Source organism: Oncorhynchus kisutch, linkage group LG1 (genome assembly GCF_002021735.2).
Source record: "Oncorhynchus kisutch isolate 150728-3 linkage group LG1, Okis_V2, whole genome shotgun sequence".
Lineage (NCBI taxonomy): Eukaryota > Metazoa > Chordata > Actinopteri > Salmoniformes > Salmonidae > Oncorhynchus > Oncorhynchus kisutch.
This window is the reverse complement of record NC_034174.2, coordinates 35049081-35075455: the sequence shown is the minus strand read 5'-3', so window position 1 is coordinate 35075455 and position 26375 is coordinate 35049081. Positions and strand designations below refer to the sequence as shown.

The 26375-nt window shown below is 43.2% G+C and overlaps 1 protein-coding gene across 5 annotated transcripts in view; it reads left to right on the top strand.

Moving 5' to 3' along the window:
* LOC109873286 (collagen alpha-1(VII) chain) overlaps positions 1-23686 on the top strand; it is a 98805-nt gene extending 75119 nt beyond the window's left edge. For 2 of the 5 annotated variants that reach the window (XM_031822583.1, XM_031822581.1), the window contains exons 83-121: positions 1058-1093; positions 1186-1230; positions 1418-1450; positions 2138-2200; positions 2412-2447; positions 2592-2672; positions 2806-2874; positions 3991-4026; positions 7531-7590; positions 7753-7797; positions 7886-7921; positions 8017-8052; positions 8139-8198; positions 8382-8507; positions 8610-8681; positions 9124-9159; positions 9248-9307; positions 9432-9476; positions 12694-12729; positions 12869-12904; positions 13096-13152; positions 13408-13479; positions 13600-13671; positions 13953-13988; positions 14202-14282; positions 15658-15711; positions 15972-16025; positions 16186-16248; positions 16352-16414; positions 17456-17572; positions 17657-17734; positions 18153-18206; positions 18395-18443; positions 18661-18669; positions 19183-19272; positions 19710-19841; positions 20240-20302; positions 22350-22532; positions 22974-23686. In XM_031822583.1, the coding sequence (XP_031678443.1) occupies positions 1058-1093; positions 1186-1230; positions 1418-1450; positions 2138-2200; positions 2412-2447; positions 2592-2672; positions 2806-2874; positions 3991-4026; positions 7531-7590; positions 7753-7797; positions 7886-7921; positions 8017-8052; positions 8139-8198; positions 8382-8507; positions 8610-8681; positions 9124-9159; positions 9248-9307; positions 9432-9476; positions 12694-12729; positions 12869-12904; positions 13096-13152; positions 13408-13479; positions 13600-13671; positions 13953-13988; positions 14202-14282; positions 15658-15711; positions 15972-16025; positions 16186-16248; positions 16352-16414; positions 17456-17572; positions 17657-17734; positions 18153-18206; positions 18395-18443; positions 18661-18669; positions 19183-19272; positions 19710-19841; positions 20240-20302; positions 22350-22532; positions 22974-23026 (2427 nt within the window). In that variant the 3' untranslated portion in view covers positions 23027-23686. The remainder of the gene's footprint in view (positions 1-1057; positions 1094-1185; positions 1231-1417; positions 1451-2137; positions 2201-2411; positions 2448-2591; positions 2673-2805; positions 2875-3990; positions 4027-7530; positions 7591-7752; positions 7798-7885; positions 7922-8016; positions 8053-8138; positions 8199-8381; positions 8508-8609; positions 8682-9123; positions 9160-9247; positions 9308-9431; positions 9477-12693; positions 12730-12868; positions 12905-13095; positions 13153-13407; positions 13480-13599; positions 13672-13952; positions 13989-14201; positions 14283-15657; positions 15712-15971; positions 16026-16185; positions 16249-16351; positions 16415-17455; positions 17573-17656; positions 17735-18152; positions 18207-18394; positions 18444-18660; positions 18670-19182; positions 19273-19709; positions 19842-20239; positions 20303-22349; positions 22533-22973) is intronic. The other 3 variants (XM_031822590.1, XM_031822587.1, XM_031822592.1) reach the window with 3 other exon arrangements.
* The last annotated feature ends 2689 nt before the right edge of the window (positions 23687-26375 follow it).

Sequence of the window (26375 nt, the reverse complement as noted above, 5' to 3'; positions counted from 1 at the left end):
TATACCATGCGTGTGTCTTTGTATATTGTGTGTGTATGCAGTTGTGTATTTGTTTGTGTGTGAACACTTTTTCTTTGATGTTCACGTATGAAATGTATGTCTTTTCTTATTTATTTTTTATTTTTAACCTTTATTTAACTAGGCAAGTATGTCTGTACAAAGCCTACATGTATGTAAGTATGTACAGTATGCTGTGTGTATGCACAGCAAATTGGCCAGTGTTACCTAGTGTTGATTTTTCAGTGTAACATTTCTAGTGTTGACTCAATTGGTAAATTAACACTCATTGGTGTAAAATAAACCACACCCATCATTATCATATTTCCTAGCAAGCTCTATTGCAGGTTGCTTTTAAGAATGGTTTGTTTCAATATCTATGTTTTTGCATCAATTAATTAATCTTATGCTACTGAAATATAAACAAATCTAAAGTAATCCAATCTGTTACTTGGACTTATTGCACCCGTTACTGAAATGGTTTTTCCAGTTTAGATGGTTTAGGTAGTCCAATATGTTAGACTTCCCAACAGGCATTCTTTCTGAATGCAGGTTAGGGCGGGGTGAATACAAATTCAAATTGTTGGATATCCCCACTCTGGCTGGATTCCAATAGGAATTACACTTCACTTTGCAAGCCAGCATAATGTGACTTGCATGCCTGAAAACCATGGGTTTCAGGCCACTATATTAGGGTAAACAAAGCCCTCAAAATAAGGCCTTATTGAGCACTATTCTGTTGAGTAATTTAATTTTAATGATGACATATTTGCTTAGGATCTCACTTGGTGAAGGCAACAGGACAAAATAATAATTCTGCAACAACCATGTCTCTGTCACTAACAAATGCAGTCATGAGTGATAACTCTACAATTCACCAGAAAGGCAAGGCACTTTAAGGCTTTACACTAAGCCGTGTGTTAATTTAACACTTTCAGTGTTGATTTATCACTGGAGAATTTGCTGTGTATGTGTTTGTGTGTCGTATCATGCATGTGTTCTCTGTGTGTGTTATGTCTTGGGCATGTTAATCCAGCATGATCTTATCTCTTGTTTGCAGGGAAACCCTGGAGAACCTGGAATTAGAGGGCCAACTGTAAGTATGATATTTTAATATCCGACATGCGCGTGTGCACACACACACACAGAGCTGCACTTATACTGATGCTATCTCTTTTGTAATTGTAGGGTCCGATCGGTACCAATGGACCTCCAGGTCCGTCAGGTGTAAAGGTGAGAACTTCTTCCGTCATAGACCTACAGTATCATTCATTCTTAGTTCTAGCTCTGTGGGAGTATTGCTGATGCATTTAGTAGTGTTGATATTTTTTGGCCTACAGTAGCTTAGTATTACAGCACTGGAATGATCCATTTAAGTGTTGTATTTGTTGTTCTGAGAATGTGTTTTGATCTATGACAGGGTAATCAAGGAGTGCCTGGGGTTGGCGTTCAGGTGAGAACTTTATATGATAAATATTGTGTTGTATATTATGGGCCAGTTTCCCAGGTTGTCATGATGGCATAAATGGTCGGGAGACAGGCGCAGGAATGTCTAATAGGGGTTTTTATTTACCCAAATCACAGCATGCCGTGTAAAGGCAAGGGGACGAAGACCAAACAAACACTATACAAAACACAAGGTTGAAACCCAAACAAAAGAGCGAGGAGTACCTTGAATAAATAACACAAGCGCACAATGATTATCACACGGGACGAGACCCGTAATCATCTGCACAATACACGTGGTACGAAAGCCAAAACAACATAGCACAGGTACTCACACGACCAACGGACATCGGAACAATAATTGACAAGACAATGGTGAACCAAGGGCACACTTACACAATTACTCATCAGGGAATAGGGACCAGGTGTGCATAATGACAGTTCCGAGGGATCCGTGGCACAGGCAGAGATTTAGGCTAGTCCAAGTCTAGAAAGTGTTATCAATATAGATTGTCCATTGAGAGAGCTTTTTAGTCCAGGACTAGGCTTAATCTGTGTCTGAGAAACTGGCCTTATATGTTTTCCTATAAGATGTTTATTGCCTCAGTGTTTTTAGAACTACTCACCCACTTTTCACAGTGAAAGTCACAGAGCTTCATAATAATCTATTTGAATTGACCCTCCTGTTCCACAGGGACTTCCTGGTCCCGAAGGCAACATGGGAGTGCGTGGACCTGCAGGGCCTCCTGGAGCTGTGGTAGGGCACAGCATCAATCATCTATAAACCAACTCTCATACTGTATAGTTTTACTGGCTAAACTGGTGTTGTAGTACATTCCCATTGGACTGGGGATTCCTCGTATGCTCACACCTTTACCTTTAAGCTTACTGTAATTAAAAATGCAATTGACACAATAATGTGTGTTTAATGTTGTTTAATGTATTGTAATGATACCGTCTCTTTCCAGGGTCCATCTGGGCCTCCGGGTCTACCAGGGCAGACAGTGAGTACAGCAGCTCCATGGGACTCACATACTGTACTGTAGAGCCAACAAACACACACCTCTATCATCGCCATGGTTAACACACAGCAAGCCATTCACACAAACATCAGTTCTGGTGGTGACATTAAGTGTGTCTCTCCACAGGGGGAGGGGGGCAAGCCAGGGGTCCCAGGAAGAGACGGGATACCTGGAAAAGAGGGAACACCAGGGTTGCCAGGGAAACAGGTGTGTACTGTGTATGGTATCTGTCTCGCTACATCCTACTGTGTGTCTAGGATGTGTTAGGATGGCATCAGGTTTAGTGTGGATTTGTCTTTGAAAAGTTTTTTTAGAGTGCTGTGTTGGATCTTTATTACAGGGTATCGCTGGACCAATGGGGTCCGCGGGGTTGAAGGGGGAGCAGGGGGACAGTGGCCCCCCAGGAAAGGTGAGTCAGCGGGGTGAGAGGGGATCAGGGAAGTGACGTGAGGTTGAATTGAGCTGTACTCAATTCAACCTCACAATGTAGAAATTGCTCCGCCACTTCCCGGTTGCTAAAATTCACGTAATGTCAGTTTATGTGGCCAAACATACAAGTATAGTATAGAGAATCATTGTACCATCTAAACGGCTGTGAAATATATTTTCCATAACCCAAAATATTATATTTTCAGTTGTTTGAAGCTGAAAGTAAAAGGCGCAGAAACTAAACTGAAGAACGGGAAGAATAGACATAGAGCACATGGAACAGATCTACCGCTTCTTAAACTTGCTTTCAATGAGAGTGACAAATCTATAACACATATTTCTATGCCTGACCTAGCACCTCCCCTAAATTTCTAACCAACGTGGCTCCTTGTACTCAGTGCCTATTCATTTGATTGTGGTGACAGTTGGAGAAATAGCTTGAGCTGCTCTGCGATATCGAAAACTATGAAAGCCAACAGTCCAATATTGTAGAACATGTTTTGGACTCTTGAGTGCTTTAATCAAAAGCTCTATCTGCACATGATTCCCTCTTGTATTTACTGTAAATGGCCATGACTCACATCCTCTTTATCCAACGTCTCTCCATTTCAAAGACGAGGAAATCATTGGCATGAATAGGAGGGCAGAGGCACATGTACAAATACACAAACAAGGACACGCCAATGCTCAAGCATATGAGCACGGATGCACACATATAGACACACATACACATATATACACACACATACATTCACATCATTCCCCCGGAAGCTTTAGCAGGATGTACTACGGTTCTTGAGAAATAAGAGCTTTTGAAGGGACGAGATGTACTGTACTTATAGACGGCACATCTGTTAAACTCTTTCTCTAGTTTGTGTGAAAACCAAATTAAAACTCCCATTCATGGTCTGATGCTCTAATGAAGGTCAAAAGGCCAAAGCAGTAGCACAATAAAAAAGTGATACTTTGCATAACATAGTGGGTAGGAGTTTCCTCAATCGTTTACTATTGCTGTCCATCTTCAGTGCATTTGCAAACAACCTAATCCAGATATGTGAGCTTCACGTCATGTTCTCCCTACATATCCCCATCACAGGCTGTAGCAGGACCCCCTGGTATGAAAGGAGCACAGGTGAGTGATTGTTTACTCTTCCAGTCGTGGTAACATCCAGTCATCGTGACTAACCTGACCATGTCTAACTGGTGTATGGAGACACAATAGATATAACTCGGAATCAGTGAATCACAATACTGAATTAAACTGCATCATAGGCCAACAAACAGATGTATTGTAAACATTTCTGAGAAAATGGCGCTGGAAGAACCCCCGACAAGGCCAACATCCCAGTTATTTGCAAGAGGAAGAGACGCAGGTACAGAGGACACAGAGCGGGATGCCTCGTGAGGATCCGCAGAAGGAGAGTGGGAAAGCTGCCGTTACCGTCAATATTACTTACCAACCTGCAATCATTGGACAATAAATTAGACGAGGTATGATCACAAATATCCTACCAACGGGACATCAAAAACAGTAAAATCTTATGTTTCATGGAATCGTGGCTGAATGATGACATGGATATTCAGCTATATATACGCTGCACCGGCAAGATAGAACAGCACACTCCGGTAAGACGAGGGGGAGTGGTCTGTGCACATTTGTAAACAACAGTTGGGTGCACGAAATCTAAGGAAGTCTCTAGATTTTGCTCGTCTGAGGTAGAGTATCTTGTGATAAAATGCAGACCACACTATTTGCCTTCAGCTATACTTTTTGTGGCAGCTTATTTACCACCACAGACGGATGCTGGCACTAAGACCGCACTCAGTCAGCTGTATGACCGCCCAGAGGCGGTGCTCCTAGTGCCCGGAGACTTTAATGCAGGGAAACTGAAATTAGTTCTACCTAATTTCAATCAACATGTTAAATGTGAAACCAGAGGGAAAACAATTCTAGATCACCTGTACTCCATACACAGAGATGCGTACAAAGCTCTCCCTCACCCTCCATTTGGTAAATCTAGCCACAATTCTATCTGCCTGATTCCTGCTTACAAGCAAAAATTAAAGCAGGAAGCACCAGTGACTCGGTCTATAAAAAAAGTGGTCAGGTGAAGCAGATGCTGAACCACAGGACTGTTTTGCTATCAGAGACTGGAACATGTTCCGGGATTCCTCCGATGGCATTCAGGAGTACACCACATCAGTCACTGGCTTTATCAGTAAAGTGCATCGAGGACGTCGTCCCCACAGTGACTGTACGTACATACCCCAACCAGAAGCCATGGTTTACAGGCAACATTCGCACTGAGCTAAAGGGTAGAGCTAAAGGGTAGAGCTGCCGCTTTCAAGGTGCGGGACTCTAACGGGACTCTATGTGGCAGGGCTTGCAAACTATTACCGACTACAAAGGGAGGCACAGCCGCGAGCTGCCCAGTGACACAAGCATACCAGACGAGTTAAATCACTTCTATGCTCACTTCGAGGCAAGCAACACTGAGGCATGCATGAGAGCATCATCTGTGTGATCACGCTCTCCGTAGTTGACGTGAGTAAGATCTTTAAACAGGTCAACATTCACAAGGCTGTGGAGCCAGACGGATTACCAGGACGTGGGCTCCGGGCATGTGCTGACCAACTGGCAGGTGTCTTCACTGACATTTTCAACATGTCCCTGATTGAGTCTGTAATGCCAACATGTTTCAAGCAGACCACCATAGTCCCTGTGCCCAAGAACACAAAGGCAACTTGCCTAAATGACTACAGATACGTCCGTAGCCATGAAGTGCTTTGAAAGGCTGGTAATGGCTCACATCAGCACCATTATCCCAGAAACCCGAGACCCATTCCAATTTGCATACCGCCCAAACAGATCCACAGATGATGCAATCTCTATTGCGCTCCACACTGCCCTTTCCCGCCTAGACAAAAGGAACACCTACGTGAGAATGCTATTCATTGACTACAGCTCAGCGTTCAACACCATAGTACCATCAAAGCGCATCACTAAGCTAAGGATCCTGGGACTAAACACCTCCCTCTGCAACTGGATCTTAGACTTCCTGATGGGCTGCCCCCAGGTGGTGAGGGTAGGTAGCAACACATCTGCCATGCTGATCCTCAATACTGGAGCCCCTCAGGGGTGCGTGCTCAGTCCCCTTTTGTACTCCCTGTTCACCCATGACGGCATGGCCAAGCACGACTCCAACACCAACATTAGGTTTGTTGACGACACAACAGTGGTAGGCCTGATCACAGACAACGACGAGACAGCCTATAGGGAGAAGGTCAGAGACCTGGCCGGGTGGTTCCAGAATAACAACCTATCCCTCAACGTAACCAAGACTAAGGAGATTATTGTGGACTACAGGAAAAGGAGGACCGAGCACGCCCTCATTCTCATCGAAGGGGCTGTAGTGAAGCAGGTTGAGAGCTTCAAGTTCCTTGGTGTCCACATCAACAACAAACTAGAATGGTCCTAACACACCAAGACAGTCGTGAAGAGGGCACGACAAAGCCTATTCCCCCTCAGGAAACTAAAAAGATTTGGCATGGGTCCTCAGATCCTCAAAAGGTTCTACAGCTGCAACATCGAGAAGTGACTGGTTGCATCACTGGTACGGAAATTGCTCGGCCTCCGACCGCAAGGTACTACTAGACTACTAGACTAGACTCCTGAACAGGTAACCAAATGGCTACCCAGACTATTTGCATTGACCACCCCATTTTTAAGCTGCTGCTACTCTCTGTTTATTATCTGTGCATAGTCACTTTACCTCTACCTACTTGTACATATTACCTCGACTAACCTATTGAATTTTTTATTTTACCTTTATTTAACCAGGCAAGTCAGTTAAGAACAAATTCTTATTTTCAATGACGGCCTAGGAACATTGAACATTGTCGTTCTGCCTGTTCAGGGGCAGAACGACAGAATTGTACCATGTCAGCTCGGGGGTTTAAACTCACAACCTTCCGGTTACTAGTCACACGCTCTAATCACTAGGCTACCCTGCCGCCCCCATGTCTCTGCATATTGACTCTGTACCGGTACACCCTGTGTATATATCCTCGTTACTGTTATTTTATTGCTGCTCTTTTAATTATTTATTTATTTTATTTATCGTTTAACTTCAGTTTATTTAGTAAATACTTTCTTAACACTTATTTATTTATTAAAACTGCATTGTTGGTTAAGGGCTTGTAAGCATTTCACTGTAAGGTCTACACCTATTGTATTCGGCGCATGTGACAAATAGAATTTCATTTGAAATCTGTGTGGCCATCCTTTGAATTTCGAAATCCCGGTGTGGCACTCAAACCAAAAAGTGTGCCCACTCCTGCTTTAAAGGAATAGTGCCATAATGCCAGAGTCAGATGAACTCATGGATACTAATTTTATGTCCCTGCATGCAATTTGAAGGAAGTTGAAGGTAGTTTCGCAAGCCATTGCTAACTAATGTTAGCGCAATGATGTGAAGTCTACTGGAACATGGGGTTTAATTGCCAAAATCTTGCGTTATCCCTTTGATAATAAGAGAATAAAGCAGAATGGCAATACTAAGGTGAGGAACTAGGTGCAATAGAATAGGATGGAACAGAGTTTGTATTTGAAGTGTATTGGTTGAAATTGGTTCAGGGACCTCCTGGTGTGACCTTACCTGGGACAGTGGGAGAGAGCGGGCTGCCAGGGCTACGGGTGAGTCTCATTGGTTGAACCAATTATCAACATATTTCAGCTATTATTCAGGCATTTACTACACACATTATACTATACAGATTATTATAACAAGAACATGTTTAGTGATGGCTTAATTATACATTTTTAAAATGCAATTTTTCGAAAATGGTTGTCCTTTAGGGTGAGAGGGGAGACAAGGGTCCTGCAGGCATCAAAGGGGACCGGGTGAGTAAAGTCACTTAACACACAATGTTACTCAACAGACACAGTGATTAGGGAAGTTATTGTGTGTGTGTCTGTCTCGTTGAAATAGGGAGCTGCTGGTGAAAATGGGGAGCCTGGAGAAGATGTGAGTCACCTTTTGACATTTTGTAACATCAAATATTTCACATATCTAACAGATGTCCCTCTTAATAACTTCTCCATCCACTGTCTCTCTCTCAGGGGGGCAGAGGACCAGCAGGGCCTAAAGGAGACAGGGTAATACACATCACCAGATGACTCCCTGTGTCTGTGTTTCCCTGGCTGCTAACCATGTGACAGTACTGACCGGAAATGTGTTGCAGGGAGAGAGAGGCATCGGACTGGCAGGGCCTCCTGGTCAGCTGGGACCTCAAGGGTTAAATGTTAGTATCTTGAACGTGACAATACATCTAAATGTTCTCATAAACATGTAAATCACATAAATGATGTAGCTATGTTCATATTAACATATGCAGACTTCTCAATCTCATCTTCCCTGAGCTAAACATCTCCATAACTACACCATTGCCACAGTGAATGTGAACCCCTGTATGTTTGTGTTTTAGGGGGACACAGGTCTCCCGGGCCCAGCAGGCCCTCCAGGAGCCCAGGGCGTAGCAGGGACCCCTGGTCTGGCCGGCCTGAGAGGAGAGAACGGAACTCCAGGACCCCCAGGACCTCTAGGACCCAGGGTGAGAGGGCCTATATCGCCACTATACTATAGTTATTACATGGGTGACTGGTGTGTTCTTAGGCCTGCCCTGTGAGGAATGTTTATGATGTCTCATCTCCAGGGTATCCAAGGCTTTACTGGTCAGACAGGGACTCCTGGAGCTCCTGGGCCACCCGGACCCACTGGCTTAGCTGTGAGTGGACTTTGGATTGCATCATGATGACTTAATTGAGTGTGTGTGTGAGAGAGAGAGAGAGAGAGAGAGAGAGAGAGAGAGAGAGAGGGAGGGATAGAGAGAGAGAACCCACTAGGCAGAAACTGGTTAAATCTTCATTGTTTCCACGTCATTTCCACTGAAGAAATCAATGCGATGACTTTGAAACAATGTGGGAAACTAATTGGATTTGCAAAAAGTCATGTAACAGCATTTCATATTTGTTTCACTCAACTTTTAAACTAAATCCAATGACATAGTGAAATGTTTTGTTGAATTCACGTTAGTTGACAACTCAACCAAATGTAAATCAAAGCTAGACATTGAACTGACGTCTTTGCCCAGTGGGAAAGACTATGTGTGTTTGCGTTTTTGTGATGTAAGTGTTCATGATCAGTATACCGTTTTTTTTCCTTACCAGGGTTCACCAGGCACTGCTGGAGGCAAAGGGGATAAGGTGAGTTAACAACGAGATAAACACGTCTTCTATACTGTATAATATATTATCAAATATCATGTTGATGCTCATAAATCCCCCTCTTTAGGGAGCGATTGGAGCGGGAGTACCTGGATTGAGAGGCGAGAGAGGAGACCCAGGACCCAGGGTAAAATCACATCACCATTTGAGTTTGAATTTCAATTGTATATAATTTTGACAGTTACATGTTGTATTGAAGATTTGTGTGTGTGTTGGGGGGATTTACAGATCTATGTGTCTTATGTTTGCAGGGGGAGGAGGGTCGTGGTGGTCAGAACGGGGAGAGAGGACTAGCGGTAAATCTCTTACCTACTGTTAACATCACTGTCTTTTTACTGGGAAAGTAATTCTGCTATGAAAGTTGATCAGCTTGTAAACTCACTTTTGAGAAATTGGCCTTTGAATGTGTTGGTATCTAGTGAAGAGCTCTTCTTTGTCTACACACATTCAAATCAAATCAAATCAAATTTATTTATATAGCCCTTCGTACATCAGCTGATATCTCAAAGTGTTGTACAGAAACCCAGCCTAAAACCCCAAACAGCAAGCAATGCAGGTGGAGAAGCACGGTGGCTAGGAAAAACTCCCTAGAAAGGCCAATACCTAGGAAGAAACCTAGAGAGGAACCAGGCTATGTGGGGTGGCCAGTCCTCTTCTGGCTGTGCCGGGTGGAGATTATAACAGAACATGGTCAAGATGTTCAATGTTCATAAATGACCAGCATGGTCGAATAATAATAAGGCAGAACAGTTGAAACTAGAGCAGCAGCACAGTCAGGTGGAAGTTGAAACTGGAGCAGCAGCATGGCCAGGTAGACTGGGGACAGCAAGGAGTCATCATGTCAGGTAGTCCTGGGGCATGGTCCTAGGGCTCAGGTCAGTTGAAACTGGAACAGCAGCATGGCCAGGTGGACTGGGGACAGCAAGGAGTCATCATGTCAGGTAGTCCTGGGGCATGGTCCTAGGGCTCAGGTCCTCCGAGAGAGAGAAAGAAAGAGAGAAGGAGAGAATTAGAGAACGCACACTTAGATTCACACAGGACACCGAATAGGACAGGAGAAGTACTCCAGATATAACAAACTGACCCCAGCCCCCCGACACATAAACTACTGCAGCATAAATACTGGAGGCTGAGACAGGAGGGGTCAGGAGACACTGTGGCCCCATCCGAGGACACCCCCGGACAGGGCCAAACAGGAAGGATATAACCCCACCCACTTTGCCAAAGCACAGCCCCCACACCACTAGAGGGATATCTTCAACCACCAACTTAAGCTTTAGCCCCACCCATCTTGTTTCGCCCTCAGAGCGATCAGAGCACTTGGTGCTCTGGCCGATGATTTGTTTACCTATAGATAACATGAAAACAGCCTAACCAGATCTGCTGGCAACAATTTCATTACGCTTCTTTGCAGATGTTTACTGACACCGGCCATATTCAATGTGTGATGTACACTTTAGCTTAAGACATTTAGCTAGCTAGGTAAACAATGAACCTAGCTAGGGAAACAATGTGTAAATGAATACAATGAATATCCTGGGAGCTAACCAACCAGGTTCAATGTCACTAGCTAACATTAGGCTTTAACTAGCAAAGCAAACAGCTCTGGGATATGAATAATAACGTCAGCTAGGGAGCCAACCAGCTAATGTTAGCTAGCTAACAGTACACTTGAAATGAAACCACTTTCTGTCAAAATTAGAAATGTGTAATATATGAAAATGTAGCTAGCTAACTCTAGATTATCTTACCTGTATACATAATCATGCATGATGGATGCGTCTCCCTGTCATGGATGCCATGCCACATAGTTTGAAGATGTAATCCGGATACAGGTGTTTTCTCCATCTCCTCCTATATCCTTCCTATCATACTCTAATTCCTCTGATTTCAAAACTTGATCCTCCAGAGAGTGGAAAGCAACACTTAGCTATGCAGCTCCACTACACGATACATAAAAAAAAAAAAGCTGTGTTCGACAGGATCACCAACACAGACTGGCCGGCTCAAATAGACAGAAGCCTTCTATATGGCAGACCAATCCGAACTCCTCTCTCGGTATGTCCAGCCCGCTCATTTTCTCAGCTAATTATGGCTAGTGGGAAGGTTTGCTCACTTTTTCTTAACCAACAAGGCTCGTAATTGAACAATTTTATTCATATTTACAGATGGCATACAAGTTTGTTATTAAGGCACAGGAACGTTCACATGATCGAGAAGGCATTTCTGGCAAAAAACGCATTTTGATAAAGAAATATTTTTACTTTCAAACGGCTCTCCTGTGAAGTCGTGACTTACGACATACACCTAGTTTCCTGAATCGGGTCACAAATGTCAATTCATCCTGACCAATTTTGATTCTACCGCCTACATGGTGTTTATTTGTTTGTGTTTGTTTATTATTAGAGGTCATTGGCCCATTCCTCGATATTGATCCGACTTAATAGAGAGAGTGAAAATGAGAGAAAGAATGTGCGAAGGCTGAAGTGGACATAGATAGAGCTCAAAAGAACTGTAAAAACGATGTGGCTTAAGCAGTGCACAAATAACTCAAACGAAAGGAAAACTAATGAAAGCAAAAGACGTCAACATCATCGTCAGCATCATGCGTATACAGTTCAATCGTTTCACTCTCCATCCCTAGTATATCTTGATTGTAGGAATCAATGCAATCCATTGTTGTCATGCCCATTACCGCTCCAAACATAGAACATAGGTATATCCTGTTTCTCTGAACATATCACTAGTAATGCAGTTCATCTGTCCTTACGATATGTTTTATCCTCCACTTTCATTTAATGATATTGACCTTGTACTACATAGCTCTTTTAAAAGCTGCCAGCCAGGCTCTGACCCTCTTCACTTCCGGTACATTAGTTCTACTGAGAGTAAGGCTTTTGTTCTAGGCTGAGACAACTAAACCTGGTCCTCAGTTGGTAGAGCAAGGCGCTAACGCCAGCGTGTACGATTCCCGGGACCACCCATACGAAAAAATTTATAAATGTATGATTGTAAGTCACTTTGTATAAAAGCATCTGCTAAAAGGCAGATGCTGAGTATGTTCTAGCTCTCATCTAGAACATACTCAGCCTCTCTCACATTAGTTGCCTGGTAACCTCTAGAAAGGGGGTTGGATATTGTAGAGTGCCATTTAAAACTCAGGTGAGAAACAGACAGCAACTCTTCTATTAGAGTACAGTCCTTCCTCATACAGGAGAGTGCTAGTCAGTGTGGATATAGAGCGCTGTTTATTGCAGTTCTGGATGATTACAACCATAATGGTGATGATTGCTGGTGAGGATGTGCATGTTGGAGTACAAATGTTGGGATTTCTGTGTGTGTTCTGTACTTGATAAATGTATTCCTCTGTGTGTGTGTGGTGTGTGTGTTCTGTACTTGATAAAGTTATTCCTCTGTGTGTGTGGTGTGTGTGTTCTGTACTTGATAAATGTATTCCTCTGTGTGTGTGGTGTGTGTGTGTTGCGCTCGCGTGTGTCTGTGTGTGTTCACCAGGGCTCTCCAGGTGGCAAAGGAGGCAGGGGAGATAAGGTGAATATTATTATTAGATTATTGTATTTTGCATCATGCTCTCTCTCTATCTCTCTGCCCACTGAGCATTCTGCTCATGTAAAATAGTGAATCAAATTGACATGCCTGACTAGTGAGTCCTACTCTCAATATATTTCAGGGTGAATTGGGGCTGCAAGGTGGCAAAGGAGAAAAGGTATGAATTTTAATGTGTGATGTGTAATATTGTTTGTGTGCGCGTGCGTGGTAGAATAATGTGGAGAAGCGCAGAAAAAGAGCTAAGGAGAGACAATGAGAAAAAAAACCATTCAAATCAAAAAGCTGTGAAAATAATTACAAAAAACGACATATACTGCTCTGCCTAACAGTGATGTTGTCCCCTTTCAGGGTGATACTCTCCTGGTGGGAGGACCTACAGGAGAGAAAGGAAATAAAGGAGAGACGGTGAATGACTCGATATACCCCACAACACTTATTATTGACTAATCTAATAACCAATTGATCACAAAAATACTGCAGAGCACCAAGTATTGACTATGACACTACTAATCTCTCTGTGCGTCTGCGTGTGTGTGTGTGTGCGTCTGTGTCTGTGCGTCTGTGTGTGTGTGTGCGTCTGTGTATGTGTGTGTGTCTGTGCGTCTGTGTGTGTGCGTGTGCAGAATGGTCATTTACAACTGTTGTTCTCTTCTTTATCAGGGTGACCGAGGGCCCAAAGGAGTGCAGGGGGAGAAAGGCTTGAAAGGCAATGACGGCCCAGCTGGGGAGCAGGTGAGGTTGGCCTTGACAATGACACCATTGGAGTTTTCAAGAGCATAAACAGATCTGGGAGCAGGCTATTAATAACAGGTGTATAACTGTGTGTGTGCGTGCATATGTGTGTCTCCACAGGGTCTGAGGGGTGAGCCAGGAGACAGGGGCTCTACAGGGTTCCAGGGAGCCAGAGGTCCAGGAGGACAGAAGGTGACTTCATGACCTGATCTGTGTCAATGCTTTCATCAAAACTGCTGTGTCATCTATGTCAGAACCAATAGCATCAATAGTCAATCAATATTCATCAATGTCATAATGTCCTCTGTGTATTATGGATTACTTTGCACACAGTTTTCCCACCCATCGTATGAGAATATATCATCACACAACAGTGTACCCTGTGAAAATGAGCCATGTATTTCTCAGACTGGATACTGTAGGTGACCCATTAAAAATGCAGCGATTTAATGGGTTTGTCTTTGTGTCTGAAGGGAGAGGCGGGACAGCCTGGTGTACCTGGAGAATCAGTGAGTCTCCCATTTCACCTTCAGTTATGAAAACAATGTGTATTTTTTCCTGACCACATGAACAGAAAAACTCTATTATAGCCTATAACTAGGATCCAAAGTTCTTCCTGGTCTGGTCACATGGTCAGGAAAAACTCCTGGCCCAATGACTAACTCCCCATTTACTCTCCTGTTGGTGGATTAAAGCCTCTGGTTGATTGTGTGTTCTCCCAGGGTACACCAGGAAAGGATGGAATGCCAGGCTTTAGAGGGGATAAGGGAGACGTTGGAATAACTGGAATGCGTGGAATTAAGGTTTGTACGCACGTGTGTTTGTGTGTGTGTGCAGCACAATGTATCTGTGTGTGTATGTGTCTGGTGCTTGTGTTGGTGCGTGTGCATGCGTGTGTTTGTGTGTGTGTGTGTGTGTGTGTACAGCCTGTCATCATATTTCAACTGTCTTTGAGTGCATCCCCACTTGAAGAAGTTTAGTGCCAACCTTGAGATGTCCTCTAAGCGACTGCCAGCCTCACAGATGATGCCACCGGGCCATAACGCTTCAATGGTTCCAAATTGACGTCATGTTGTAGAGGATTAGTTGAAATTCAGCTGTAAATTGATTTTCATCCTCATATATTCTATAAATACCTTTAATGACTGTTGGAAATATAATTTGTGTGTTTCTGTGGTATTCTGACAGACTTATTGCAGAACCCTCTAACCTTCCTACTGTGTGAATCACTGTCCTAAAGGCAAAGTGTGTCTGAGGAAAACTTTGAGATGTGTTCTGTGTTTTCTTCACATGACCTTGCCACACTAACAGCAATATAATCACAGCATGATAATCTGGGTTTAGAAATGACTAATCCAGACAGCACAATATCTGCCAGCCCACTCAGTCTCACCATGCTATCAAACCCCCTCAATTTCCTCTTATCTGTCACTTGCTATTATTCTCCACAATTCACCCAGTTACTCATCCTTTAATCCATCCAGGATTCAGCGATCACAATTTTTTTTGCTAAATCAACAATATCCTGCATATTATGCGAAGGCTTGCGGATATGACCGGTCATTGCACTATTTGTGCATAAAGCAGTCAAATCATTGCAATATTTTTGCAAAAAAATGACCCATCACCACAGTACAAAAACAGGGCTTGTGTTTTCAACCAATCACACACATTTACTGCATGATATGGTTCAATCAAGCCACACATCAACAAACTATTTCCCTCGTCAGCTCATTTTTGCAATACATTTGTCAAAATCATAACATTGTTATATTTTTTTCCTGCAAATATCACAAAAAAATTTATGTGAAATCCTGGATGGACTGCTTTAAGTCTTTTAAGACTGAACCAGTGGTCTGTTCATGATCAAACATGGTCCAACTCAGTTCTGCTGGTCACTGTGACAAGCCCATGTTGACCCCCACCCAACACAGACCGGTTCTGACCAGCTTGTTGTTATTGGCAACCATCTGATTGAAAGTTGTTATTGATGAGTCACTTGGTGAATGAGGGGTTGTGTGCATTAGGCTGGGTTTTCTTGGCAGCTGAAAAGATTGTAAAATCTATCTATAAGTTTTCTTTCATTCTGAATTGGCAGTTTGGAGCAGTTTGTGCCACTTTGACTGACAGGGTCCCTCATCTTGCTCTCTGACTAACTAACTAACTGATCGTTTCCAGGGCGACCGAGGATCAAAGGGGGCTTGTGGATCAGACGGACCGAAAGGAGAAAAGGTACAGTGGGAGAGAAAGAGGAGGGATGAGGAGGTTAGAGGGGAAGAAATGTGTGACAGGACGTTAAATTGAATCAACTTTATTTATCCAGAGGAGCCATTATTGTATTTGCATGGTATGTTTTATAATGAAAGTCTTTCATAACCACTGTAACTATGACCTCTCTCACTTTAGTTGTTAATGAGGACATTTTATAAGATTAACAGTAGGGGATGCACCATGCTGTGTCTTTCTAATGACCTGGCTCTGTGTGTGTTCAGGGAGATTCAGGGATCCATGGGAGGTCAGGGTTGCCTGGAAGGAAAGGTGAACAGGTAAGAATTATCCCATGAAGTACACTATAACATAATGTTTAAAGGGCTCTAAACAGTACACCATTGAGTCTGATAAATGGAATTTGGTATTACAACTGTATTTTCAGCCTTATCATCAAAGGGTAGACATGTTACCAGGTGTTGTACCTGTGTGTTTCAGGGAGACTTGGGGCCTCCAGGGGCCATTGGAACCCCTGGCAAGGAGGGACTGATCGGCCCCAAGGTATTTGTCTTTGTATGGTGTCTGTGTGTGCGTGTGTACTTAATCGTGTGTGTATCAAGAGAACTGTGTGTTGTTGTGTTACTTAATCTCTGTGTGTTTGTAGGGTGACCGAGGCATTGATGGAGTACTAGGACCCAAAGGAACGCAGGGAGAGAAGGGCGAAAGGGTGAGTCTTTAACCACAATTGAATCCACTCATGAAGTGCAGATCGGCACAAATACTCTGAATGTGACCACAGCCAAACCCGCAAGCTGACCACTGACTGTAGATGTAGGGGAGAGTTGGGTAAGTTGAGCCAATGGGGTAAGTTGATCCACCCTTGTTTCTAGGAAACCATACACAAAATGATTCATTTGACCAAATATTTAGGAAGAGGTCATAATTTCATGGGGTCTGTGAAGGAATAAACCACATGGGAAAAGTGGTAAACAGATTTGACCAAGTCAAATGAATTCATTGTGTTAGAGGTTTCATGATGCTTGCATCTAAACCAAAGTAAATATTTTAAGATTGTTCAATACATCAGTTAGGGTCTCTATAAGCTTCTATATGAGGTTCTAAACCTAGCATGAAAGTGTATATTTGTGGTTGTGTGGGCGAATATCGTAAAAATGTTTGCCTTGGGGCAAGTTATGCAAATTGAGGCATTTTCTTCATAGGTGTAATGCAAGGCATTATCACTGGGATATGAGGTAACAACAGGGCCTGGCCTATGTTAAAAATGTTTTAAAAAGTACAAAGTGTTTCTTAGGTGTTAAGCCTGTTGTTAAAAGATGCTTAAAATGATTAAAAGACAAAAAAGCGATTGTGATTGTTTTCAATTGTGTTTGGGAAATAAAGACAGGCATGGTTTTAAAAGGTAGTAGTCATATTTATTTTAGTACAGAAATGTGTGGGCTGCTTAACTGTTCCGCGGATCAACTAAAACCTTACTCGAAATAAGTTGTGCCAAGTGCAAGCAATGTTTTCAAAACTGTAATGTTTACATTAATTCTGATTATTTCCAGGGATACACAACATCTTGAAATATATGTGGATATCTTTGTTAGAAAGAATACTATATTATCCTTGACGGAGTGATGCTGAATATAAAAACTATTCTCAACTTACCCCACTCTCCCCTGCTGTATATAAAGTCTGATGAAAACAACTGGTTGTAAATGGTATCTGACTGTGGCTCCCTTCCTCTCCCTCTTCCTCTCTACAGGGCCCTTCGGGTATCCCTGGCCCTCCGGGCCCCACAGGAGTGGACGGGGCCTCTGGACTGACAGGGCCTCAGGGGCCCGCTGGAGCTAAGGGCCCAGAAGGGCTCCAAGGACAGAAGGTACTCACTTGCTTTGTTTGTTGATGCCACCTAGTTATGATGTTGTAAATTTAACATGGTCAACGTGATTGTTGTTGTTGTCAGGGGGAGAGGGGGCCTATTGGTCCTGCCAAGATTGGTCCACGTGGTATCCCAGGTATACCAGGAGAAAGAGGCGGGCAGGTGAGTGTCACCACTTTACTGTGTGGTATTTCTGCTCATAGAGTATCAGACTGCAACTGTCCCCCAATAACTCCCTCAAACTGGCCACAGCACAGACACAGCTCTGACACTGGGGGCCTATCACTAAACATTATGCACTATATGGAACATTTGGGGACTTCAACATAAAATGTAGAAAAGGGTCAAATACAAGTTTTTGTGAAAAGGTTTTGTAAAGAAATTATAAATTTAACCCCTGAAGAAAACAGCTGTTGTTGATTTCCAGTGCTTATTTCTGGTCGTTTGAGCCAGATAGGTACCCAGTGTGTAGTACATCTGACCTTGGGGTTGTATAGCTATTAGTTTGCCCAACTGCTCTGAGAACAGTGTCTTTATGTCAGTTGTGTGCTGTGTGTTCTAATACATGTCTCTGCTGCAGGGGGAGTTGGGTCTAGATGGAGCCAAGGGAGACAGAGGAGAGCCAGGCTTGACGGTCAGTGCTTCACCTTGGCCTCAGGGCCCAAATCTGCAGGTTCTACCACCAACCTGCCCACACACACATGCACACGCACACACAACCACACACACACATGCACAAACACACACACACATTATAATGTAGTCATGTCTCTCTGCCTGTCCCTTACTCTCCTCCTCTTCCCCTCTGGCTCTCTGTGGCAGGAGGATGAGATTCGTGCATACGTCCGCACAGAGATGAGCCAACACTGTGGTAAGTCTTAAAGTCACCTGCCAAAAACACAATGTCCCAATCTAACATGCTTGTGTTCTCAGTTGAACTTCAGTTCATCATCATCATCAAGTGAAACAAGTAATGGTGCTAACAGAGTGTTATGCAGATCCTCTGTCCATCTAGAACCTCTCAGTGCTGTTGACTGAAAGAGAGAGTAACATTCTATTTTCTCTTCCCTTCTCTCTTTGTCTTTCAGCTTGTGGAGGTGAGTGGGCTCAGTCTGACACGTGGACTAGGTGGTTTAAGTGCAGTAGCAGTAGTTCGCTTTGACATGAACTATTCAATTAGATTAGCTTTATTATTAGTTGTATGTACTCAATGTGTTTTTGGTTCTGACATGTGTTCGTACTATATGTAGTCTTGGTTCTGTTGTCATGTGGTGTGGTCCATGTAGGTGTTCTACTCAGTGCTTGAAGTTGGCCAGTACAGAACTGACCTGTACAGAATATTGGCTGTAAAATATGATGAGTATCGGCAACTAAATATAAATAGTACCGGCACCCAAAATGAGTACCGGTACCTATTTCAGTCCACTTCAAGCACTGGCTGTAGTGTATGTTCTCATGTGTTTATATGTTAGTGTGTGGCTGCCTGTGGGTTTCGGTGGTGTCTGGTTGTTATGTTTGTGTTTTACTGACCAACCTGGATGTCCTGTTGTTTTTATGTTCCTGGACCCTCTTCCTCCCCCCCCTGTCTCCTGTTCCGGCCCGGCTCTCAGGTATTGTTGTGACAGAAACCCTGCCCAGCCCCAGGGTACGTCCTGCTCCAGAGCAACAGCTGGCCCGGAAGGGCAAGCAGGGCAAGGACGGTGAGTGTGTCCATCCATCCGTCCAACTGTCCTTCTATCCCTCATCACTCCTCTTGTCTGTCTGCCTGTTTGTTTGTATGTCTGTCTGTGTCTGTTGGTCTGTCCGTCTGTCTCTATGTATCTGTTGGTCTGTCTTAACAAACAGCCCAGGGGGATGCTGTGAACACTGTTTTCCCATCAATAGTCTCTGAACATTAGGAATAATATGTCTGTCTATGACAGTTTTGCACACTTTTTAACTCTGTGTTTTGTCTGATTTTTAAAGTTAGGGGGTTTGTAAGTGAGGGTATTCCAGCTGAATAAAGGCCATCGCCGTTCCTTGGTGGACTGAGCCCTTGGTGAAAGTCCAGCGTTGTGCTGTAGGAGTTGCGGTGGTCAGGGGTCTGGGGTTAGGTTTGTGACCGATGTGGCGGCCCCTGCCCTGTGATATGTTGTAGGTCGTGAGCTGCGTGTAGTGGTGAACACCAACGACCCCGACTACGAACACTTCTACTCTATAGAGAGTTACGACGACCCCATGGCCATGGAGCAGAGCATCCACCTGACTCCCACTGCCAATCAGAGCCATGGTACGTCACACACGCACACCCTTAACCTTGGATCCAACCTCACACACTGAGGTCAGTCTGACACACAAACTCAACCTTGTATCCCTCTCACATACCCAGCCCAACCCTCCACTTAACTAACCTTCAAGTACTAAACCCAGTCCCACACTAAGACCAACCCTGTTTCCCCTGCACACTCTTGCCGTCAACATGCAGGTTCCTGGGTGTCTGCAAATCTCTCATTTCCAACAATTGGGGATTTACATGAATTGTTCAATTATGTGCATGTTTCTCAAGTTAGGATTGTATTTGTTTGTGTTAATGTGTCTGAAGTGTTTCTGTTTTGTGTTGTTAGGGTGCTTATTACAGTATGTCTGTTGATAAATGTTGATGTTGGTTGTATGATTACGTGTCGGCAGGTGAGAGAGTCACTGTTGACCCTCTGAAAACAAAGAGGCCCAGGAGAGAGGTCAAAGGGGAAGGTAAACCCGCCCACTTCCTCCTCTCCACTACTGGGGTGTTTCAAGGGCTTACTCCACCAGGCATCTTTGTATGTTATGGGCCTCTCCAGCATGATGGTTATTGATGTTCTGAAGAACACGCAAACACACACATACACACTCGCAGAAAAAATATCCCAAATAACCAATTGAGAATATTAGTTTTTCTTTCATTGCTGTCGATAACAAATCAAAACACCAAAGAGAGAGCAGTTTATTTTGTATGGGCTGCGTCTCAATCCACTGCATCCACCAATGTCAGCCTTCTGCGTCTGCGGTAGAAGGTGACCGAGCTACAGCGATGTTTGTCAGACCAGGAGACATCCAGAAATTCTTCTCAGAAAAACGACTGTAGTGTCTGAGCGGTTTGGCATCAAAACTAATGTGAACACTCTCATGAACATGTACATTGTTTTGCACTATAACACCCATAAGACTCGTGTGACGGTAGCCCGGTACAAGTTCAAATATTTTATGGAAGTACAGTATATGGAAGTAGTTTAGTGCCAAAAAAAGGTGTTAAATATGGGTATAAAAAAAAATATTAGTCTTTCTTATATCTCTCAGATATAGGACAGACACACAAACTGAATATTTTTACTATCTGTTTACCCTATTCATCTATTCATATATGGCAAAGGTACTGATATGTTTCCCTTTCATCTGTGTTTGGTGTTAGCTAGTTACAGGCTAGCTAGATCTCCAGCCAGCATGGAACAAAAGGGGAGGAGGGTCATTCAAAACTCTGACGGAGTTGTCATGTCAACACATCCGTCAGTTCCGCTGTGAACTGCATCACAAGAGACATGCCAAGCGGAAAATGTATAAAAAGAAATTACATCATTGATGCAATTTGAATGTTGTTTGAGTTGCTTTGTGTGTCACCAAATTTGCTTGAGATGATTTGACATCCAATTTGCGTGACATAAGCGTTTCAAAGAACTGTCAGTCAAGGTGAGCTCATGAATCTAAGCACACCGCCCACTGAGCCTGTCTTTTCAAACTTCTAGGTAGTTAGCCATGAGCGAAAAAGTACTTATCAGAATGACTGTTCAGGACTTTTAAACCTATGACCTGACCCATCCCCTGTGTACTACGGCCCCCCCTAGCCTCCTACTCATGCTTTTAGTCACTAAAACTGAAACTAAATAATATAAAAATGGAATACAATCAACTATACAATCAAAACTAAATAAAAACTAGCATATCAGGTCTGAAAACTAACTGAAACTAAACAAAATTTGAAAAAACGCAAAAATATAATAACCTTGTTATGCGGGAAACAAGCATTCTATTCAAGCTAAACATTGGATATATAGTGTTTTGCAACTAAATCTATTGCAATACACATGAGAAAAAAATGAATTCAAAATCTGAGGACAGTAGTATTTTACGAACACATAAAGGTACCCATAAGCATTCATTTCTGATAAAAAAACATAAATGTGAAACATTTGTGGATATAGCATTTTGGAAATAAACTCTTAAATTGTATGATCACTTATTTCATGATAATGATGGAATGTTAAGCAACTGTACAGTAACATTAATACTAATATCACATTCATCTAACATTCACCTGTAGCTTTCTATAGCTTTTGAAGCTTGATTTTTCTCTCGCTTGTCTCTCTCTCTCTCTCTCTCCCTCTTTCTCTCTCTCTCCCTCTTTCTCTCTCTCTCTCTCTCTGCCTCTCTCTCTCTCTTTCTCTCTCTCCCTCTTTCTCTCTCTCTCTCTGCCTCTCTCTCTCTGCCTCTCTCTCTCTGCCTCTCTCTCTGCCTCTCTCTCTCTCTCTCTCTCCATCTGCCTCTCTCTCTCTCTCTCTCTCCATCTGCCTCTCTCTCTCTCTGCCTCTCTCTCTGCCCCTCTCTCTGCCCCTCTCTCTGCCTCTCTCTCTCTGTCTCTCTCTCTGCCTCTCTCTCTGCCTCTCTCTCTCTGTCTCTCTCTCTGCCTCTCTCTCTGCCTCTCTCTCTCTCTCTCCCTCTCTCTCTCTCTCTCCATCTGCCTCATTGTGTGTGTGATATATTCCAGCTCCAGTGGATCCTTGTGTGTTGCCCCTGGAGGAGGGCAACTGTGGGAGATTTACTCTGCGCTGGTACTTTAACAGCCAGGTCCAGGCCTGCCGACCCTTCATCTACAGCGGCTGTGAGGGCAATGCCAACCGGTTCCTCCAGCAGGAGACCTGTGAGGAGCGCTGCCTCGGGGAGGACACAGGTACACACACACACACACGTGCATACAATTAACTGGCAAAATAAAGGAAACACCAACGCAGTGTCTTAATAGGTTGTTGGGCCACCACGAATCTCTACAGAATCTCCCATAAGTGTTCAATTGGGTTGAGAACTGGTGACACACAGACACACACACACGCGCGCGCACACCCACAGATACACTCCCCTATGCTTAAACTGGCCATTTTTATACATGACCCTAAGCATGATGGGATGTTGATTGCTTAATTAACTCAAGGACCACACCTGTGTGGACGTGCCTGCTTTCCATATACTTTGTATTCCTCATTTACTCAAGTGTTTCCTATATTTAGGCAGTTACCTGTACATTATCCTGAATACAGATACATTCATGCTGCACATACACACGTACACACAAGCAAATATATTATTAAAAACGGCACATTTTCTTTTGTTGCAGGTGCTATTCCTTTGAAGAAGGAACGGCATGTCATGACCATCTCTCCACCCTAAAGAATGTCAACAAATGGTTGTTTAATATTTAAAACTATAAACATTGGCAAGGTTTTGAATATATATATAAAGCTTTGATGGATCTTGTCTCATTGCCACAGGTCACATTGTTGATTTGCTTATTTATTTCAAGTACATTTATATTACATTAACTGCAGCCAAACGTTTTAATCCCTCTCAGAATTACATCTAGCGATTACAGCAGTACTGTATTACTGGAAGACAATGTTGTCCAAACATTGACACAACCTTACCACAGAAAGCAGGATCTGCCTTTGGTGGATGTACAGCTCATGAGTTCCAAATCTGTCCACTAAAGAACAGAGCTGTTCTGTATGTATGAAGAGGCACGCACAATACGTTATACAGTATGTTATAATATTTTGCCAATGTGATGTACATATAAATGTATATTTGTATTACCTGGGAAAAATAGTTTTGTGTGTCCTAATGATTCATGTTAAACTCTGCATGTTTTTACCTGACAGAGGTAAGGTGCTATTTTAAAATGTATATTTGTATTGCACTTTTCATTTGTTGTTTTCAAAGAAAAAACTAAAGTTAGTTTTTTTTTCATCAAGTTTAATGTTGAAATTGCAAAGGAACACACTCATGTTGGCTTGACAACATGAATCATTGTTTTATTAAATATATAAAGAAAAGTATTTGTACAATGTTTTTTAATGAAAGAGACTTTTTGAAGTGGTAGTTTGTTTTGGCCCTGGGTCAGCACACTGGGAAATATGATAATGTTCTGAGAAGACAAGAGTTTTTCCTGGTCAGGTCACATGGTCAGGAAAGATTCCTGGCCTTAATTTGAGCTATGTCATGTGCAGTTCCTGTACCTGAGTAAGGATGAATTATTGATGGCACCACCTTGAGCATAGAGAAGATGAGGTTATTGATGATGACCATGTTGAGGCTGATGCTACGATCTGTTCACACTTCCCTCCTTCACACGTCTTTACTGCGTGTTGTGCGTTGAATGTTCGAAGGGTGTTCTGACAGTTGTGTGTGACTCATCCTCCCCTGTTTTTTTTTTCTCTCTCTCTCTCTCTCTCTCTCTCTCCTCTGATTTCCCCTGGGGAAACACTTCAGGACAAGCCCTACACAGTTGGTCACAGATTTGCATAGTTTTTAAATAAATGTTATTACATGGTTATTACAGGTTTAATCATGTCTATTACAGTTGTGTGTGGGGGGGGGGCTTAAGATCTGGATGTGTTTTAGCATTCATCACACTTCTCTGCACCCAGCCTGGCCCTCAATCTGCTTATTTCCTCTGTCTATTACTGTTACTCAGGGTGGGTGTGTGTGTGTGTGCGTTGTCTATGGTACACAGCAAATTCTCCAGTGTTGAATCAACACTAAGAGTGTTAAGTTTAACACTATTCCACTGTCTATATGGGTTCACAAATGTCAGTGTACAATTATCGCTTTGCTTAGTGCTGATACTGTTCATCTTTCTTTAAGAAATTAACACATATAGTGTTACAGTAACTCATTTTTTGATGTTTTAACACTGTCTGGTGTAAAGCCTAATTTGCTTATTTCCCAGGGTGCCTTGCCTTTTCAAGTGAATTGTAGCGTTACCACCCATAACTTTATTTGTTAGTGACAGTGACATGGTTGTTAAATGTGTTCCTTTTAAAGTCCTGTGGCCGTCAAAAAGTGAGTTCCTTAGTTGACAATACATTACATACTGTATATCAAGGCCTTACTTTGGTGGACAAGTTTTACCCTAAACTCCTGGTTTACAGGTCACTCACATCAGGCACTGCGAGTACATCAGGCCGGCTCTGCAAATAACATTATGCTGGCTTGCAAAGTGATGTGTCATTTGTATTTGAATCCAGCCAGAGTTAGGACTGATTGGATTAGTTTGGGAAAATCTATGTTCCCAAATCTTTGTCTAGCATAAGATTAATTCATCAATGTACATGCAAAAACATAGATATTTAAAACATTGCCCCCCAAAAATGCAGTAGGGCATGCTGGGAAATCTGATAATGATGAGTGTGGTTTTGATGGAAATGTTTTACTCTCATACTCAACACTGGTAATTAACACCAACACTGGGGTTCTTTTACTAGAAATGTTTCACTGAAAAATGAACACTAGGTAACACTTGCCAATTTGCTGTGTAGAGTAAATATTTTCCTCTCCTTATATCTGATCAACAGCATCTGTCATTGAATGATACAGATTTTAGCAGCTGGTGGTACATACAGTTACATCTTCTCACCCTGCCTGATCAAGGAAGGAGAGGGGGTTACCCTTCCCATGAGCCTCTGCCTGGGGGGCTTCTTTCCTGCTTTCCTCTGTGGTACCAACTTAGAGAGGAGAGGGAGGCTGTGGTACCTCTGAGAAATGAGAGGGTGGCTGTGGTATCTCTGATAGATGAGACGGTGGCTGGGGGCTGTGGTACCTTTGAGGAGAGGGGGGCTGGTGGGCTGTGTTACCTCTGAGGAGAGGGGGGATGTGGTACTTCTGATGAGAGAGGGGCTGGGGGGATGGGGTACCTGTGAGGAGAGGGGTGCTGGGAGGTTGTGGTACCTCTGAGGAAAGAGGGGCTGGGGGATTGTGGTACCTCTGAGGAGAGGGGGGCTGTGGTACCTCTAAGGACGGGGCTGGGAGGATGTTGTACTTCTGAGGAGAGGGGGGCTGGGGGGCTGTGGTACCTCTGAGGAGAGAGGGGCTCTTAGGCTGTGGTACCTCTGAGGAGAGGGGAGCTGTGGTACTCTGAGGAGAAGGGGGCTGGGGGACTGTTGTACCTCAGAGGAGAGGGGCTGGGGGGCTGTGGTACTTCTGAGGAGAGGGGGGCTTGGGGGCTGTGGTACCTCTGAGGACAGAGGGCTGTCCTCAGAGGTACCAAATATAGGTGTGCCACGCTTGTAGCGCCATACCCAAGAAAACTCGAGGCTGTAATCATTGCCAAAGGTGCTTCAACAAAGTACTGAGTAAAGAAAGGGTCTGAATACTTTCAGTTGAAGTCGGAAGTTTACATACACCTTAGCCAAATATATTTAAACTCAGTTTTTCGCATTTCCTGACATTTAATCCTCGTAAAAATTCCCTGTTTTAGGTCAGTTAGGATCACTTATTTTAAGAGTGTGAAATGTCAGAATAATAGTAGAGAGAATTATTTTTTTTCCAGCTTTCATTTCTTTCATCACATTCGCAGTGGGTCAGAATTTTTCATACACTCAATTAGTATTTGGTAGCATTGCCTTTAAATTGTTTAACTTGGGTCAAATGTTTCGGGTAGCTTTCCACAAGCTTCCCACAATAAGTTGGGTGAATTTTGGCCCATTCCTCCTGACAGAGCTGGCGTAATTGAGTCAGGTTT